The sequence below is a fragment of the Egretta garzetta genome, unplaced genomic scaffold (genome assembly GCF_000687185.1).
Source record: "Egretta garzetta isolate BGI_Z169 unplaced genomic scaffold, ASM68718v1 scaffold297, whole genome shotgun sequence".
NCBI classification, from domain to species: Eukaryota; Metazoa; Chordata; class Aves; order Pelecaniformes; family Ardeidae; genus Egretta; species Egretta garzetta.
In genome coordinates, this window is record NW_009260410.1 from 2435551 (window position 1) to 2454064 (window position 18514).

The window sequence follows — 18514 nt, forward strand, 5'->3', positions numbered from 1 at the left end:
CTCTTATGTTTCAGTTTGTGCCCATTGCCCCTTGTCCTGTTGCTGGACACCACTGCAAAGAGTCTGTCTCCGTCCTTGTGACATCCACCCTTAAGATATTTGTATGTGTTGATGAGGTCCCCTCTCAGTCTTCTCTTCTTCAGGCTGAACAAGCCCAACCCTCTCAGCCTTTCCTCATAGGGGAGATGCTCCAGTCCCTTTATCATCCTAGTTGCTCTCCTCTGGACTCTTTCTAGGAGTTCCTCATCTTTCTTGAACTGGGGAGCCCAGAACTGGACACAGGACTCCAAATGGGGTCTCACCAGGGCAGAGTAGAGGCAGAGGATAACTTCCCGCGACTTGTTGGCCCCACTCCTCTTAATGCACCCCGGGATACCATTGACCTTCTGGGCAACAAGGGCACACTGCTGGCTCATGGTCAGCTTGTCAGTGAATTAAAACTAAATTGCCTTCACTGTAGATGCAGTTGAGGGGAACAACTGAAATATCCAAAATGGAGATGCTTCTATTTTGAGAAAGCAATTAAGAGAGACTTTAGAGAAGATTTCTAATGGAAAACTGAGTTTAGTTTTGACCTTATTCTGTAAAATAGTGTTTCCTTAAAATATAAATTACACCTTAATAAATTTATTTTTTTTATTATCTTACTTGTCTCTGAATTGTCTTAACATAAGTAATTGAATGCTAGAGCAAGTGTGTTCTCATTCATAGAAATTTTAAAGATCTGCATCTTAGAAACTCAAAGTTATAAACCAGAGTTAATTGTTTTCTTGCCTTACAACTTATTTAGTTTCAAGTGGTGTCATGTGCCTCTAAGAGTCATAACTTACTGGTCTAAGAGTTAAATCACCTAGCCCTCAGGTTCAAAGATATTTTGTTCTTTTCTCTTTGTGAATTTGTAGTCCTGTGAATAAGTTATGCAATAGGTTAGGTGGTTAGTTGTTTGCTTCTTTGTTTTAATACAAGAAACATGGCCTTTTTTAGGATGACAATTGACTGTAAATTGGATCCCAAGTTGTTACAAAACCAGGTTGGTTGTCACTAGGCCATATAACTGAAAGCAACAACAACAAGAAGCTCCCAGAGTATCATGGGTTTATTTTTTCTGATGAGCCATATGGAGGTGGTTACTACTGTTGTTTAAATTCCCATTGCAGGTTACATCTCTGTAAAAATCACCTAAAAGAATTCACACTGCATCTGTAATTTACCCTGTTGCCATCTGACAGTCACCTACAGAACCCTGTTCTCAGGATTTAGCTATGGTATCAGGTGCAGTAGCACATCCTTGTTCTGAGTTGCGTGGTATTGGAAAGAATTCCGGAACTGTTCAGGTGCAGTAGGAATCATTAGGATCACTCATGTGCCCCAGTTTCTGCTCTCAAATTCTCATGTCCTGGAAGAAGTGGTTGGGTTTTGACATGCTACCCGCCCCCTGGTAATATAAGGCTAGGTTTACTTTATGAATGTGCAACTTTAAAAGATACATAATTGCATTCATTTGTAGCTTGTTTCCAAGCCAGTTAAAGTTAATAGCTGTTTGGAGTGACTGCAGTTACTCATGCACAGTAATGCCTACTTAAACAAAATACATGATACTTCATTTTTAATTATATTTTTAAAGCAAACCGCAGTTTTTCATTCTGTATTCTTTAGGCTGTAATTTAAAACAATACATAAAACAAGCCAGATAATGTAAATTACTGGATAGCCACTGTATTTTCCTGTTTGCAACAATATAAACAAGGTAATTGATTTCTTTTTAACTTTTGCAACAGAAAATAAAATTACCCAAGAAAACAGCCAGACGATACCCAGCGTATGAGCTCTATCTCTATGGGGAAGGAAACTATGCCGAAGAAAACAAAAATCTCCTATTAACAGGAATTCCAGTTCTCTTTCTTCCTGGGAATGCTGGCAGTTACAAACAAGGTAAGCGTTTAGCTAAGTTATAGGTATGTTACAAAGAGCTCTCATATTTATGCATTACTTAATGGCAAGAAGTTTTCTGTTTGAAATAATACGAACAAAAGTGATAATGGTTGATCATATTACAGTGTAGATATCCTTGTTAGTCCATGATTAATTTCAAGCAGTCAAAAGACTTCATTTTTATTTGAAATCAGTTGGACAGTTGAGCTATGATATTTTTCTGGAGTAAGACTTTAACTTTTGAAAGCTGGAAATAGTACAGTTTGTGCCATACTATGGCAGCACCGCACCCTTGCTGTGTTTTTGGTCACAAACATCTAGTTGGTTTTGATTTGAACAACGTTTAGTGCTGTCATGCGAAATAAAACAAGACCTGAATTTGATTAGAAGAAACTGAACAAGCTACCATCTGTGATGTGAAGTAATTATATGCTATAGAAATAAGCATCATCTTGTGGCTTGCCCTGTAGCTTCGTTATTTCCCACCTCTCTATGTAGTGGTGTGTTTTCTTTGGCATTCCTGCTTTACACATAGCCGTCTTTTGTTTTCCAGGTTATTCCCTCTTAGGCTTCTAGGCTCCAAATGAAAAGTAGTAATAGTTTTAAAGCATTTTTCTTTTTCATTGTAAATACCAAAGTTAGTAGTTTGATGAACATGAAGTATTGTCTTTAACTGTTTATTCAAGTATCCGATATTCCTTCCAGGCTGAGTTTGTCAGGCTGTTATTTTTGTTCTCTAAAACGTGGTCTGAAACAGTTAGTAACACTCTTATGATGTTAGCAAAATTGATGTGTATGTATGGGGAAAACCACCACTGTCTAAACCCTGATGTCTTACTGTGATAATTCTTCCTTATATTTGCACTGAACTTGATGATTAAATTAACTGATTTCAGAGAACAACATTACCTGCTTAGCTTATAAAAAAGTAAAATATTTTGCTGACAGATACTTTCAGAAAACCCATACAGACTTGCAGGCACAATAGTATCCAAAGAAGATTCCGAACATGATGATTATGAGGGATACCATATGGACTTTTGTAGTTGCATATAAAGTATTGCAAATCTGTGAATTAATGCTGTCTCTAAAAACACAGCAGTACATCACTACGCAGGAAATAAAATAGTACTTTCAGGGTATGTTAGGAATCAAAAGGGGCTCTGAGCAACCTGATCTAGTTAGCGGTGTCCCTGCTCACTGCAGGGGGGTTGGACTAGATGACCTCTAGGGGTCCCTTCCAACCCAAAACATTCTATGATTCTAAGAAAAACTTAAACTAGGTGAGTAGAAGTACTAAGTGCTGTGGATATAATATGCTACTTAAGATCAGTAAATATTTAAACATTTATTCTTTGTTTTGAGAAATTGATTTAGGGAGACTGGCAATAAGTTGTATGTGCATTTTTCAACATCTTTGTTAAAATTGTTCTGCCTTAGTGGCTCAGAATAGTTTTTGGTTTATTATGAAATTTATGAAAATTCATATTTTGTTCAGAATTTATTGTGGGGTAACACACGTTAATTCTGATACCTAGATGAGGAGAGAAGGTGTTGCTATTGTTATTTTCATACTTGTTTAAAATGTCTTCATTGCTCAGCAAATATGAATGTAAGTGCTGTTGCTGCTGCCTTTTCTGGGCTTGTTATTTTGATGTGTTACATGCACTTTGGAAACATGTTAATTCATCATCTTTGAACCTTTAAAATTTACAAAATTGAGACGTTGAGGAAAAGATGGTGGTCTGGTTTAATTATCGGGTACGAACCTGGGACTGGGAGAATTGAGATCCTGAGTTCTAATTAGGAACCTGTCACATGCTTGCCTTGTGATCTTTGGCAATATTCTTGTTCCTTTTACCATGACCTCCAAGATAGAAAGTTGTGATAAGATATTTGATCTTTTAAATGTGATAAGATATTTGATCTTTTAAATGTGATAAGATATTTGATCTTTTAGGTCTTTTCAAACCATTTTGAAGATGTTCTTATTGCTTATTAGCTTTAGATAGAATTGGTGAAATGACTGACTACAAATTAGATTTATCATTTTCATCATGGTGATAATATCTGTTTAAACATATAAAATATTTAATAAATATTATTTTCCCATTTCATGAGCATTGCTGAAATTTGTTTGATAAGTTAATTTCTATAGCCTCCAAGAAGGAGGATTCTGCAGGCTGCAGATCTCTGAAACTGTTGCACTCTAGAAGAATTTTCTGTGTGCTGGATTTGGGCAGACCTTTCTGGCAATCAGTTACTTTATATACTTGCTTTTGGGACTTTCTCTTTAAAAACTACCATGCTTTTTTACTTGCAGCCATTACTGTTCCCATCCTGCCATATCTCCATGGAAACTCAGGGACAATTCTGCACTCAGAAGGCTGCATTAAATAGCAGCTGGGGTTAGACAGAGAAGACAGGTCAGAAGCAAGACATTGTAAACAGAACATTTTCTCCCTCAAGGTTTTAGGTGGAAAGGTGTCCTTTAGGGATTGATTTTCCAATCCCCTGTACATGTCTTGGTGGTATTTGGGAATGTTGTCCTAGAGCTGATGATCTTCAAAGGAATTTCAGGAAAGCCTAGCAGTAGCAATTCCTCTAGAGTTGAAGTCAAGAATTCTTGTTTTGCTGCCTTGTCCTCGTGGTGGTAACAAGATGCAAATGAGATGAGAAAAGCAGCCCTCAGGTGGAGGAACAAATTCCATGATCTTGTATAAATTTTTTTTTTTTGGTCATAAAATACTTCTGTAGCCAGTGGTAAGCTAAGTCGCATGGTTACCTGCCGTAAGCATAGTATGCAGTTCTTGCTAACTCATTCCAAACTTTATTTTCATCTAAGCAGGTTTGTTCTTTTCTACGTTCTTCTGTAAGCTCTTATTATATTTACAATTTTTTTTTAATCAAGAGGGATTCTTATAAAAATAGGAAGCAGTTATTTTTTTTTCTCATTTTGCAATTTGCTTCTCATAGTGACTGGCTGATAATTTTGCTCAGATTATTTATATCTTCAAATCTGTTTTTGTAAAACAATTGTGATTGTGTATTAGAAAAGAGATTATTTGCTTTTGGATGTCTTTTTCATCCTTTTTTTTTTTTTTTTTACTTCCAGAAATGACTTGAGATGAACAACGGATTTAAAATAACATTTGTTTCTTAAGAGATTATATATTTATGTGACTACTAGACTGTTCTAACTGATGTGGTTTCTTTTCCTAGTACGCTCTCTTGGCTCCATTGCACTTAGAAAAGCAGAAGATGTTGACTTCAAGTATCATTTTAATTTCTTCAGTGTCAACTTTAATGAGGAGTTGGTTGCATTGTACGGTGGTAGTCTGCAACGACAGACCAAGTTTGTGCATGAATGCGTAAAAGTAATTCTTAAGTTGTACAGGGTAAGTAGTGACATGTGCTGAATAATGTACTTACATTTTGGAATGGAATTCTGGGCTGTCTTTTTTGCTGGAAAACTGATGAATGATGAATAAGGGAGGGAGACTTTATAATGTGTGTAGATAATTGAGTGTGATAATAGTGCAATGGAGAAGTGCTGCTCTTTAATAGGTTTTTAATGCTTGTGATGATCCCAGAGCCTTGGTGTTAGGTTCTGTATTGTGTTTCTAATAAATACTTCCATGCATGATGTATGCTTCTTTTTTTTGTAGTAGAGATGTAAACTTTCCCTAGCTTATTAAAGTATTAATATAGCATCACCTTATATCCAGTTTTCTCTAGGGAAGTTCTTCGATAGCCTATGTCCCTAAGAGCATCAAAAATTAAAATATGCTGAAGTTTCTTATGTTTGCACAGGCTATATAATATTTCCTTTCAAGCTGCAAACATCATGTTAAGCACATTTTTTTGAGACAGCAAGTAAATTTATATTAATTTTGTAAACTTAGCAAATTGATACTAGTTAATATTATCCTTGAGAGGACATAAGGTTTTTTTTACCCCCAAATTAACTTACAACTGATAACCATAGTTCAATGTCAAATCTATTTTTGATGTGTCTAACTGCTCTCTGCTTAAGGATCGAGAATTTGCACCGACCAGTGTTGCGATAGTAGGTCATTCTATGGGTGGTCTTGTTGCAAGAGCATTGCTTACTCTGAAGAATTTTAAGCCTGAACTTATAAACATCCTCATTACGCAAGCCACACCTCATGTTGCACCTGTAATGCCTTTAGACAAATATCTTACCGGTAAGTATAGCAAGCTATCCAATACATTGTATTTCTTTATTGATCCTCTCAAGCATTGATAGGTGAGATTCTTGCAAATCAACAGCAAAATGTGCTGGTTGTATGAGAGCACTTCGATACTGAGAGAAAGTAAAAGTGTCATATAAAATGGATTATGTGGGCTTCAGCTTCTGTGCAGGGCCTGGAACTCTCAATAATTTGTAATTTTAGTGAGTTGACCTCTCTAGTGGCTTTCTTTATCAAATGAATTGCCTAAATAGAGTTGCTAAATTTAATGTTTGTCATGCCCAAAGGTTGGGAGGGTGAGAATATTGAATACAGATATAATTATATATTTTATGTATATTTACATAAAAGATTGTATTTTCTGCTCACCTAAATAAATGTGGAATAAAAAATGAAGTATAATCATTATGCATGTACTATACACTTCTTGAAAAGCTAGATTTTGACTAAACTATACTGGTGAAATATGTGCTCAGTGATAATTGTGCTGCTGCATGTAGATATTGAGGGAATTGGTGAAGGAAAGGGAATAGACATTTATGTCATTATTCTCTGTGGCACCCAAGAGGAATGGATTATCTTTAGCTGCTGAGTTTGATTTATTGTGCTTGTATTAATTCTCCCTGTTACAATTGATTGCAATGCAATACTTCTTCCTTGCTGACTGTTTCTGGGCTGTGGCTGTCCTTAAAATAAATCTGTGATTTGCTACTTAAATGATATATGTGCTCAGCTGATGCAGAAAATATAAGTGTATCTGTCTTTCCTGACTGCTACCTCCTTGGGGTTAAAACAACAATTTTCCTTCCTTATATGAATCAAAAGTGATAATTGGACCTTGAATGCCTCTAGGGGGGCTTACAGAAACTTTTAGTTAAGTGTTTCTATAGCTTTTTTATATATCAAATAGACTTATGGGGAAATTGTGTTTGACTTTAATATATTTTATAGATTTTTATACAGCTGTAAACAATCATTGGATTCTAAAGGCCCAAGACTTAAGAAATTTAACTACCCTTTCTGTGGCGGGAGGATTCAGAGATTACCAAGTTCGTTCAGGACTGGCTTTTCTACCAAGATTGAGTCAGCATGACAGTGCCTTATCTGTTGTGGTAAAAAAGCAAACTATTTTTTTGGTTTTGCATGGAGCTATGTTAGATAGCTATTTATGTAATGCATGTATCAGTGTCTAATTAGAGTCTATATATGCAGCATAGTATACCTAAATAAGAAAATACTACATGTGAAAACACAAAGTAGATAGTGTACGGTTATAAAACCACAAATAGTTGATGTAGTATAAATGAGTGTCTGCTGGAAGAAGATGTGTTGGGGTAGATTTGAATCATCTACCAGTTGTTACTGTTTCTTCTCACCACCTTCTTGCACCTTATTAGTTTCAGAACACAGGTTTTATTTTCCTGCACTTTTACAAGAGGTGTGTATGTGGAGACTGACATGTGCAGTATAGGAGTAGACTGCTGGTTTAATTATAAAAAGATGGCTTTGGCTTTGAGCCTTCTCTTTGTATCTTTGTTTTTCAAAGAACTTATGAATAGAAAGGATTTACTGGATCATCAAGTCCAGTCTTCTGCTTTTGCAGGCATCTATCTCCTTCCAAAATTAATCAAGCAACATCACAGACACAGTTAGGCTTGTCATTCCATCCCCCCACCATCAGCCTGTCCCCAGTGTGGAAGAAGCTGGAAAATACTCCTCAGTAGGAAGAAAACTTGTAATTTCCAACTTCCATTTACTGTACAAGTCAGCTTTTAAATGCATTTGTTCTGACACTGACTTGAAATGTTATCTGAAATAGATGTCATTGCCTTGGTGTTTACTCCCTGTCCATTGTACAGAAAGCTGTCTATAAATAGTCTCAGTTCGGATTCTGCTAGGCTAAGAAGATTAACTCTGCATTCCCTTTGTCCTAGTAACCATTCCCTGCATCTGCTCTACTTTCATTACTCTTGAGTGTTGGTGACCAGAATTTTGCATGAGATCTCATGTCTAGTGGTATCAGTTCTTTCTCATGCTTTTTTGATTTTTTTTTTGATTTTGGGGGTTTTGTTTTGTTTTGAGGGTTGTTTTGTTGTTTGATTTAGGTTTTTTTCTTCCCGGCTGTAATGTATTAATAGTTCCATAGCTTACTTGAATCAAGTTGTGCAACTATGCGATGAGCTCCATTTATGGTAGACATTTTTGATATTATTACTCCCTAAAATGCAATACACTTATACAAATGAATAGCTTCAGACTGGCCAGTTCTTTCTGCATGGTGTTCTGACACTCCTTTCTGTTGAGGATGCCCTGGCTTTTTCAGCAGCAGCTTTCATTGGCATGCTTCTATTCTTGTATGCCAGGATCACTTATTAAGTAATTAATTTATAAATTGCTAATGACTAAGATTAGTCATAGAAGCAGTCTTTGAAGAAATTTTTTGTAAGTTTCCTCCATACCATTATTTGCCCTTTCACCATTAGTCTCTGCTATCTAACATGGATAACTTGGTCATTTTGTTTTACGAGTCTTGTTTTACGAGTCTTGTTTTACAAGTGCTTCAGCACTTGTAAGATTTTTGACTGAAGAAGCCATTCTGTTGCACCCAAGTCCCCGAAGCTCTTAAGATAAACACTTTTCTTCTTAATAATTGTGCAAATATGTTTAAATAAGGAGGGGAAAGTCTTGCTTAGAACTTTAAAATGTTGAATAATAACAAAATTTTAACTTTTTTCCTTCCCCAAACAGAGCTCAGCTGTGCCTAGAGCTTGGGCCTCCACAGACCATCTCTCCATAGTGTGGTAAGCTAATGGAACAAAGGTTAATTGACTGACATCACCCTGTTATCACATTATACAATAATTTAACTGCAGCATATTATTTTGATGTCACTTTTGACCGCTTTTATTCCCCATGAGATTTCCTTTCTAGATTTAATTTTACTTTCTTTGTCTTACAGGTGCAAAGAATTGATCCTGGCTACCATTAGAGCTTTTTTTGATCTCATAGATGAAAATACAAGGCAGGTTTGTATATGTGATCTCCTGTACGTTTCCCCATCACACTTTCTTCTTCTATTCCAGAATTAATTCCTGCTTAATCGGGACAAATATCACCCTATTATACGGAAAACTCCTTTTGGATTATTCTTAGTCATGCTGAAAAAATTGTTGCTGTTTTGTACCAGTCACTGAAAAACCCTGTGACTTTGTGTTGTTTGATCAATGTGTCAGAAATAATTAGGTGTTAACTCAGTTTTTATTATTGACTGCTTGATGCTTTGTAGCTGGTGTGTGGACTGAACTTTTGTTCCATAATGCAACAGGTTAATTGACCTTGCACCAAGATAAACCAATTTTGCTAGCTGTGTAACTTCGAGTGTGACCTCTCAATGTGTGTTTCTCTGAAGGGTGAAAAACTGTGATAGTTTAATGCAGACATAATACTTCTGGAACTTCCCTATGTGTTGTCATCATAGTGGCCAGCACATATTTGTGGTGTTCTTTTGCAAATAGCAATTATAAAAATAGATGCAAGTAAACTATTAGTCTATTTGTTTACCTTCAGCTACCATTATTTATTGCTTTTCTAAATAAATATCCTGCATCTTAGTTTTTGAAAACTGTTGGGGAAATCTCCCATTGTACTCTGTTCTCTTTCTGAAATGTTATGCAGCAATAAACGTGAATTGGAATTAAGGTCCAAGAGGTTGAAAATCTGTAAGAGCAGAGCCCCAGACATAGAAGAGGAAGGCTTCCAGGTGTTCTTCTTGAGGCTGTTTGGGGCAGACTTCTCTAGTTTCTTAGGTGTACTCACTTTAACATGTGATTTAGAGAGACAAAAAGGGGGGGGGATACGGTTGTTCTGGAGTTGACTGGCAGTGTGCTGGAGGTTAAAACTCTTCAAAAATTGCTTGTAATGGCCACAATTTTGAAGAGCTGAATAGACAAAAATTATTCCTGGAAATTTGATTTTTTTGGGAGGGGGGAACCCAACTGCAAACAAAAGTGAATCCCAATGTAGCTCTACAGCTGTTTAGATGCTTGAAATATTAAGACGAGATGTAGTAGGCTGGACTTGTGAACTCAGACTAGCAAATATAAATGTGAGAATTTTTCCTAAACTCTGGCATAAGTGTGCTATTTCAGGAAGAATGCATGTGTGTCTGTAGAGACAGTTTAATAGAATGGTTTCCTTGTGTTAAGCAACTAAGCTTCTAAAAGTTTTAGCTATGCTTTATAACATATGTAGACTTTTTGTATTACAGTGATTGACTACTGATGCCACTTTGTTCAGATAATTGAATTTAGAATAGAAAGTGTACCATGTCTTCCAACAATCTCTCCTGCCTCCCATCCCCAAAACTGTATTGTTAGCTATGATCATATGATGATTGTAAATCACACAAATTGGTAAAATAAAATCTGACAATATGCTCTTTTTTTAGATAACTGAGGATCCAAAGAAGAGAATGTCTGTACTGAATCACCACTTTGTAAGACACCCTGCAAAGATATTTGAGGAAAATCCTGAAGTTTTCACGGAACTCACAGGTGTGCAGCAATTTTCTTTTGAACAGGATTCAGTGATACTCCTTTGTTAATAGTTAATCTTCTCTCTGTCAAACTTCTGGAATACATTTTGTCCTTCTTCAGACATTGCTAAAATGATACATGTGTTATAGACCTAAACTATTATCTTTTGTGTGGTTTCAGCAGTAAATAGATGAAAAGGGGTAGGAGCAAACATCTGTCACTTTTATATGGCTTAGATTCTGGGGGATGAGCGGGAGTCATATTTACACCAGGTTGTCCAGTAGACAATCTCAGAAATTGGAAATAGCTGCATGTCAAAAGTACAGTCTAATCTATGCTTACATCCCGTACTTGCAAGAGAGAGAGTATGGGTGTTGTAGAGCCATTGCATTAATTTTTTTGCTGTTCATGCAAATCCTGAATATTCAGATCTGCTTCATCAGTGACTTCCTTTTTTTCATGACATGGCAGGGTAAAATGGACTGCACACTAATGGTTTCCTTGTAACTGCTAAGAATGCATAGTTAAAGGTGAGAAATTTTGACTGCATGGAGTCCTGGGAACTAAACAGAACTTTTCCAGGGCACAGCTGTATTCCTTGTTTTGCTGAAGTGGGCTGAACCATTTTATGAAAACCATTTTATTTTAGGTATTTTCTTAATGTAAGCTATTGCAGAAGTACTAAGGTAGCTTCAACTTTGGTGTCTGGTTTTGGCCACCCTGGTATAATGAGGCATTTAGGCATTGACATATACTGAAATGAGTATGGAGCAGAGGACCACCAGAATGATTAACTCCTGGGGCATAGGATATGGGGGAGAGAGGCTGAGTGAACTGGCATTTTTCACCCTAAAGAGAATGCTAAGGGTGATCCTGTTGCTGTCTTCAACTGTCTAATGAAAAATTGGAGAGAGGTGAAGCTAGATTTTTCTTAGAGGTGCACAGTGATAACACAATAGCCAGTAGAGTCCATTTACAGCAAAAGAAATTCCAGTTAGGTACGAGGAAAAACTACTTCACGAGGAGGCTGAGCAAACACTGGAACAGGTGCCCAAATTGGTTGTGGAACTGATTTGTTTGTTTACCTTTTTTTAGGACAGTTTTTAGCAATAAGGAGGAATATGTTTAAATAGGATTTCCTGATTGCATCTTATTTGTGGTGACCTCTTGACGCTTAAAATAACAAGTTCATAACAGAAATTTAGGTAGTAACACAGAAGAAAGATATTAACCTTCTTGCATGGCAGTTTGCATTGTTTGTATTTTTGATCTCTTCATTATTCTGTCCTACTCTTTTTCTCCAGATATATCTTTAAACTGCTACTGTTTTATTGTACGTGTTGTTCACTTCATCGTTGACTTGCTTCTATACAAGTTTTTGTGTTTTCTTAAAGGCTGACAGGAACAAAGATTGGGGCTGTTTCTAATGCTGCCTCAGCTTTAATCAGTCACCCTGTAATTACATTAGTATTATTCAGTTTCTTACTTGTTTTGTTGCCTTGAGAGCTTTGTTTCAAGATCCATAGGGGTCTAATTTTACAATTAATATGTAGGAATTGGATCCTAGGGTTTTGTTTCTTGTGTAACTGATGATAACTGTTGCATGTAATTCTAAGCAGTAGCAATCCTGAGTGTTGATTAAAGGTTATAAAGTTTATGGCCATTAACAGATAAAAGATAAGTACTTGTTGATAAATATAATATTTTGGAGGCACAGATAATAGTTCCTGCAGCATGGCATATAAATACATACTTATTTTTAGGAGCTTTCATATGGATTACAGTCAAAGCCTCAAAATGGACTTACTCAGTTTACAATGTAAGTAATTTTTTTTCCTCATTGTGTTTTTGTTTTGTTTTGTTTTTTTTTACTAATGAGCATTTTTTTTTCTTTTAAGGATTCTGATGGAAAATATTTCACATTTCCTCTTGCAAGCCACAGAAAATCATACAGTCATTTTTACTGTGAGAACAGTATGTTGGTGAGAAAATACTTCTTTAATGTCTGCAGTTTGTTTATAAAGCTGTATCTTTAATTTAGATTTGCTGCAGTTTTAAGGCAGTTTAATGAACAGTTATTGAAATTACTGACATCCATTTATGTTTACAGCCTAATACATTGTGTTAGATGTACTTCCTGTTTTAGCATGTCACACTTAGTGTTCAAGATCTGAAATCGTCAATGTCACTCGAACCTCAAATGTTTTATTTTTGACTCTTATGGGTAGCCCAATTATCCTTTAATTTAGTGCAGTTCTGTATTGATGGTTTTGAATGAAGAAGTTATTTTTTAGTGCTGCCAGGATTCAGCCATACTTCTGCTTTGGGAAAGGTGTTTACAGGTTTGCTTTCCCATAATAAAATTTAAATGAGCCTGAAAGACTACAGAGATCTTCCACTAAACAGTGGAAGCGAATGGAAGTCAGATGAGAAAACAGCACCCTTTCAATTGTCACCTCTATTGAGAGGAGAGGCGATAATGTGCATTTCTTATATTTTTAGCTTTAGACACATAAATTCAGCCAAAATGTTTTTGAAATTTTTTTAAAAATATGTTTTGAAGGAATGAATGCAATCTCTTGGCAAACTGGAGATGGAAAAATACACTTTTTAGAATTATGTGAGTGTTTTAGATTAGCAGCAAGAAAATTGAGATGCTTTCCTGTTCCATCCTGCCTGTCCCTGTTGCCACTCCTCCCCTTACCAAGGAAGAGGCTCATACCACCATTGTAAAAAAAAAATAAAATAAAATAAAAAAGTCTGTATTCCCAGTGCTTTTTTTAATGTCCTTCCCAGTAGCACCTTCAATATTTACGCATTTGTTGTGATCTTAGTTGTGTTTTAATAGGGTAACTAGCATTTGTTATAATATCTTAAAGACAGGACTAGTACTGCTTGAAGAGGAGGAGGTACAGAACGATGTCTGAGATACTTGCATCGTGGTGTTATCGCTTCAGAACGCTTAAATTCTCGAGGGGGCAGCAGTAGAATATTAAAAATCTCAAGCATTCTAGACTAGTTAGGATAGTACCTTGAGACATTTATTTTAGTTAGAAAAGATTAAATTAATAAAATTGAATTTTACATGATATGTAAGGCAGATTTTTTTTGACGAGAAATGATAAAAGTTTGTTTGCTTAACCTTGTATTTGTTTTTAGAAATTTTATCGATTCATAACTAGAAAAGGTGGCAAATGGAAGTTATTTAAAATGGCTCCTAGAAACCCCCACTTTTCACTCTTATGCTTCATCTTTCCATCCTTGTAATTGTAATTCCAAGATTATGGTATCAGACTTCTAATAGACAATATCACTTGCTGTTAACACAGAAGTCTGACTTCATTGTGGAGTGAAGAAAAAAAAAGTTGGTGAATATCTTTCATTATAAATAATTGAGGAGATCTGAGACAGACTGCTTTTATCATAATTTTTGCTTTTACACTTTGGCATTTGACATCCTTGTGAGAGTTTAGTCACTGGTGATAGCTGCTGTCAGACACAATAAAAAAGGAGTGAGATGAAGATGGAAGTTTGTTCTTTTTAGTAACTTAACTGCACCAAGGTTCTGCTATCAGAGGATTTTCAAAACAGTTGCTGACATTTGGTGTACTGAAACAGCATATAGAAATTTTGGAGAAGGTTATCAGCATTAACTCGAGCATTGTTTGGAGTAAAGAATTGCTATTTTTAATACATTTATAAATACATTCACACATAGGTAATGTACTATTTTATGATATTGACTTTACAGGACACAAGTAGCTGGATTTATGGCTGCATCAACAGCAGTTCATCCATGTGGTGAGTATAAACAGTTTCTGTTCTCTATTCAAATGGATCTTGTGAGACTACATTTGAATTTAAAGCATATAAAATATCCTCCTCCTCCTTAGGAAGGAAGATATTGGGAAGAAAAGTAAAATTCTCACTGTGAATAATTCATGCTTTCTGTATCACCAAGAAAACAGGAAATAATAGGCTTTCTCAAAATTACTGCACGAATGCAGAATGAAATAAGTGAACTTTTTCTTCTTTAAGCTCTATTTTTGACCTTCATTGCAGTGAAAAGTTGCTCCGGTTGCTCTTTGTGGACACTACATGCCGTGCTGGATTCCTTAATTGTGTGTTTTGTAGCATCTCTTTAGAATCCTATGGCAGAAGACATCAAATTGTCACTCAAAGCCTTCAGAAGAATGGGTTGAAGCATCTCTTATTTTTTTTCTTATTCCCAAATTGCTATTATCATATGAAAAATATTTAGAAATGTGGGTGATTTAGTGATTATTTGAATTGGGTCATTACAACTGTTACAAAATGGATTTAAAACACTGGTTTAGCTTACTTTTGCAGAGTAAGCTCAAAGTAAATTCAATCTACCCTTCAGATTAGGGAAAGCTTCTAAGTGGAATTGAGCTAGCATAGTATTTATCTGTTCTGGGATCTGTGCTGAGGGGTATAGCCACAGAGCCTTGCCTCCAGCGTATGGCCAGATGTCATAATTACTTTTTCCTGATCCAAGGAGAAGTCGGCTGTTACTCCTTTGTACAACCTTTGGTCAGCACCAAGTGTAGGTTAGGCTAGTTCAGGGCTGCTACCTAAAGCCTCATCTAATAATAACATTTTTGCTGTGGACTGTGTCCTGAGGTCGTGTAACACTATTTTGAGACATGGAAGTATCCCAGTATTCTAAAAGTTTCAATTTTGACTGACTGACTGAATGTGTTGCAGTTCAGTGTGTTAATATAAGTACACACCATTTTAGAACTGCTGCAAGCTCTGCAGCAGCTAACAAAATTGTTTTATATTGTATGTTTTGGTTCCCATAGGTTCCCATAGGAAAAATTGGTACTTTTGATGTTTAAAAGATGTTAATAAACCTGTGTGTTAATTCAATGCCAGTGCTGTTTTAGCTCTTTAAGAGTTTTCATTATGTGTCTGAAGTTGCATGGCTAATAACTGCTGAATGTTTTGTGTATGACAAAGTTAGAGCTTTGCTTAACTTGTATTTGCAAAAACAAGATTTGTAGTGTCTGAAATTATTATAGTTTGATAAATTACTATGGTAGCTAACTGCAGTAGACTCAAACTTGTTCTCAATTTAAAATCATGTGAATCCAGAGAGAGAGAAAAGCTGGTGTGTTAATCCACTGTGATAATGTAGGGCATGCATAATAAATATGCTTATCCTTTAATGTGCATGACTTTTTACAGCCTGGAAGCTACTGATTTATCCTGGAATGCTGAGTTACTTCCAACCACCAAGGTAAGTATTGTACATAACTTGCAGGGGGGAGAGGTGCTTCCTGGGGTAGTTGCATGTCATGGAAGAAAGATCTGTTCTGTTTACAGAATTGCAACACGCAGTTGTAGTCTAGAGGAAGGGGTACAAGAGGTGTGGACATCTGGGAACCAGCAAGGGGCAAGCTAAGGGATGTGTTCAGTAATAGCTTTCCTTTTTTTTTTTCCTGTTTGCTCTTTTTCTTTTTTTCTCAAGGTTGTAATACTGAAACTTCAGGACTATACTTCTTTGTCCCATATTGTCATTCAGGTACCACCCACCGTTGGCAATAAGGTAAAAAAAAAAAAAAAAAAAAAAAAAAAAAAAAAAAAAAAGAAATGCAGAAATTGCTTGCTTAATGTTTTCATAGTTTTCAGATGCTATGATGGAAGGAAAAGGAAGTTACTTTGAGAAACCATAGTCCTACCTTCCAGTGTGGTTTGAAGGTAACTTCGTTATCTTCTGTAAGCTCAGAAACATTTTCATTTGATAAAGTACCAAACACAAGGCATGAGTAGTACTTGAAACATACAAAGCAACAGTTCTCAAACCAGTTTTTACAGTTCTTGTTGGAGGCTCTAATGTTCTTCCTTATTTTTCTTAATACTCTGATTGCATGCCTGAATATTTATCTTTTTGAACAGTCAGTTCTCTTATCCAGAGTAGCAGAGAATCCTGTAGATAATTGAAGACACCACATATGGATTCTGGGGAGCGTAGTACAGATACCTCTGCAAGCTCTGAGACCACAAATAATGTGGTAGACTGAGTTTTGCAAAGTTTGATAGTTCTGAATCTCACAGATGAGTTGGGTATCTTTGCATCAAGCCCTCTCTGGATCCCAGTAAGAGGAATACTTGCAGCGAATCTAAGCAGACTGCATATTACCCAGCTGGGTCTGGCAGGCCTTTCTAGTTAGTCCTGAAAATGGCAGAACATTGAACTTGAATTTAAAGTCTAAGTAGATCTGACATTCCTTTCTGCCACACAAATACAGTCTCTGCATCTGTGGTATAATAAACCATGATCCAAGAAATTATTCACAGCTGAAGTGATTAGAATGATCGTTTATGAGTGTATCTTCAGGTAGTTGTGACACAGATATCTTGCAGTTCTGGATAAGCAAAGATAGAAGAGGTCACTTGTGACATGTAACCTGCTAAGTTGCAGTCCAGTGTTAAATCTTAGAAACTGCTTTTAAGAAATAAACAAATGCTGGATTTACAATGGGATGGAAAATAACATTCAAGTGACCTAAATACTTCTCAGAGATGGTACAACTCATACCTGCAGGATAGTCTGCTTTATTTTTGCATGATTAAACTTCATGAGAGAAATGTTCTGTTTGCTTAAGAAATTGTATCTAGAGTTTGGACAAGTCACTCTCCTTTGCAACACCTCCCTTCCTCACCCCCTGAGAAGGAGGGATGTGAACTGAATTCTAGTCGTTCTCAGCTGTTTGAATAGCCTTTCTGAAGGCTGTTGCAAATGGGTGAGAGCCAGAGTAACCTGGAAATCATGCTTAAGCTACCCAAATTTGTACTGCCACGTATAGTAACAAACTACCTGCCAGTCCCTATCAGTGGAGTGCAGAGAGGTGGCTTTTCAGTATTTGTGTCCTGGATTCTGCCTGAGCCTGTAAATAGAATTTGGCAAGTGCACAGGATTTATAGTCTTGTGCTCGGTTTAGATCTGTATTTAATATCCTGAATTGCAGTATACTTTGGACTGTGAATTCTTCAAAGAGGATTCCAGAACAGTACAGCTTCCTGTAACACATCTTTTTTCATTTGGTAAGTATAGCATATTACTTTTGGAAAAAAAAAAGGAAAACAAGTATTACTAGTATTTGGATAATAAATTTGCCTAAAAATTCCAATGGTCAGGAGGTTTTTGGGGGTTTGTTTTTACTAAAGTTAATACTGCTTTTCTTAACAACAGCCAAATAAATAAGAAATGGGGGGGGAGTGGGGTGGGTGTTGACTAACAGATAGAGAAGCACATAAGTCTCCTGGAAAACAAAAATATCTGAAGATGTAGTGAGTTCTAAATTAATTTTATCTAATATGTGAAAATAATATATCCTTTACAGGGCTTTCTTCAAGCAAAATTCTGTTAAACTCAACTGGCTTACTTTACAATGTACAGCTCCAGCACTTTAACCAAGTAAGAATACTACTTAATTTTTTAAGCTAATGTAACCACTGTTTGGAGAATGTAAGTTGTTTTTTTTTTTAATGTTCTAGATATATCAAGCTTTCAAAATTTATATAGAGAGCCACTGCCAGTCACTCAAAGGTAAATATAAGTCTTCTAAAGTATAAATTCATAAAACAAAGCTTGTTGAAAATTCTCAAGACTGAAGCTGGTGGAAACAGAAGTCCTCTCATGCAATGGGGTTTAGGCAGTACTGTTGTTACCTGCTCAAACATCTCTGCTAATATCTCTCACTTTCCACTTCTTTTAAGAAGGATAGCACAAAGAAAAATGTGGAATTAGTCCTCATATGTTTGTTTTTGTTACTTCACAGCAAAAGGTAACTTGAACTTTCAGCA

The 18514-nt window shown here is 36.0% G+C and overlaps 1 protein-coding gene across 8 annotated transcripts in view; it reads left to right on the forward strand.

The window, feature by feature from the left end:
* Positions 1-1782: 1782 nt before the first annotated feature.
* Positions 1783-18514, forward strand: part of PGAP1 (post-GPI attachment to proteins inositol deacylase 1) — a 45110-nt gene continuing 28378 nt past the window's right edge. For 3 of the 8 annotated variants that reach the window (XR_004842617.1, XM_035899068.1, XM_035899070.1), the window contains exons 1-14: positions 5252-5330; positions 5969-6140; positions 7098-7258; positions 8895-8947; positions 9106-9172; positions 10594-10699; positions 12445-12500; positions 12580-12663; positions 14433-14482; positions 15893-15944; positions 16176-16253; positions 17677-17752; positions 18052-18125; positions 18206-18257. Coding sequence is in view for 7 of the 8 variants with exons in the window: in XM_035899068.1 (XP_035754961.1) it covers positions 6014-6140; positions 7098-7258; positions 8895-8947; positions 9106-9172; positions 10594-10699; positions 12445-12500; positions 12580-12663; positions 14433-14482; positions 15893-15944; positions 16176-16253; positions 17677-17752; positions 18052-18125; positions 18206-18257 (1036 nt within the window). In the remaining variant the exon portion in view is untranslated. Of the gene's footprint in view, positions 1933-5154; positions 5331-5968; positions 6141-7097; positions 7259-8894; positions 8948-9105; positions 9173-10593; positions 10700-12444; positions 12501-12579; positions 12664-14432; positions 14483-15892; positions 15945-16175; positions 16254-17676; positions 17753-18051; positions 18126-18205; positions 18258-18514 lie in introns of those variants that run through there. The other 5 variants (XM_035899069.1, XM_035899071.1, XM_035899073.1 and 2 more) reach the window with 5 other exon arrangements.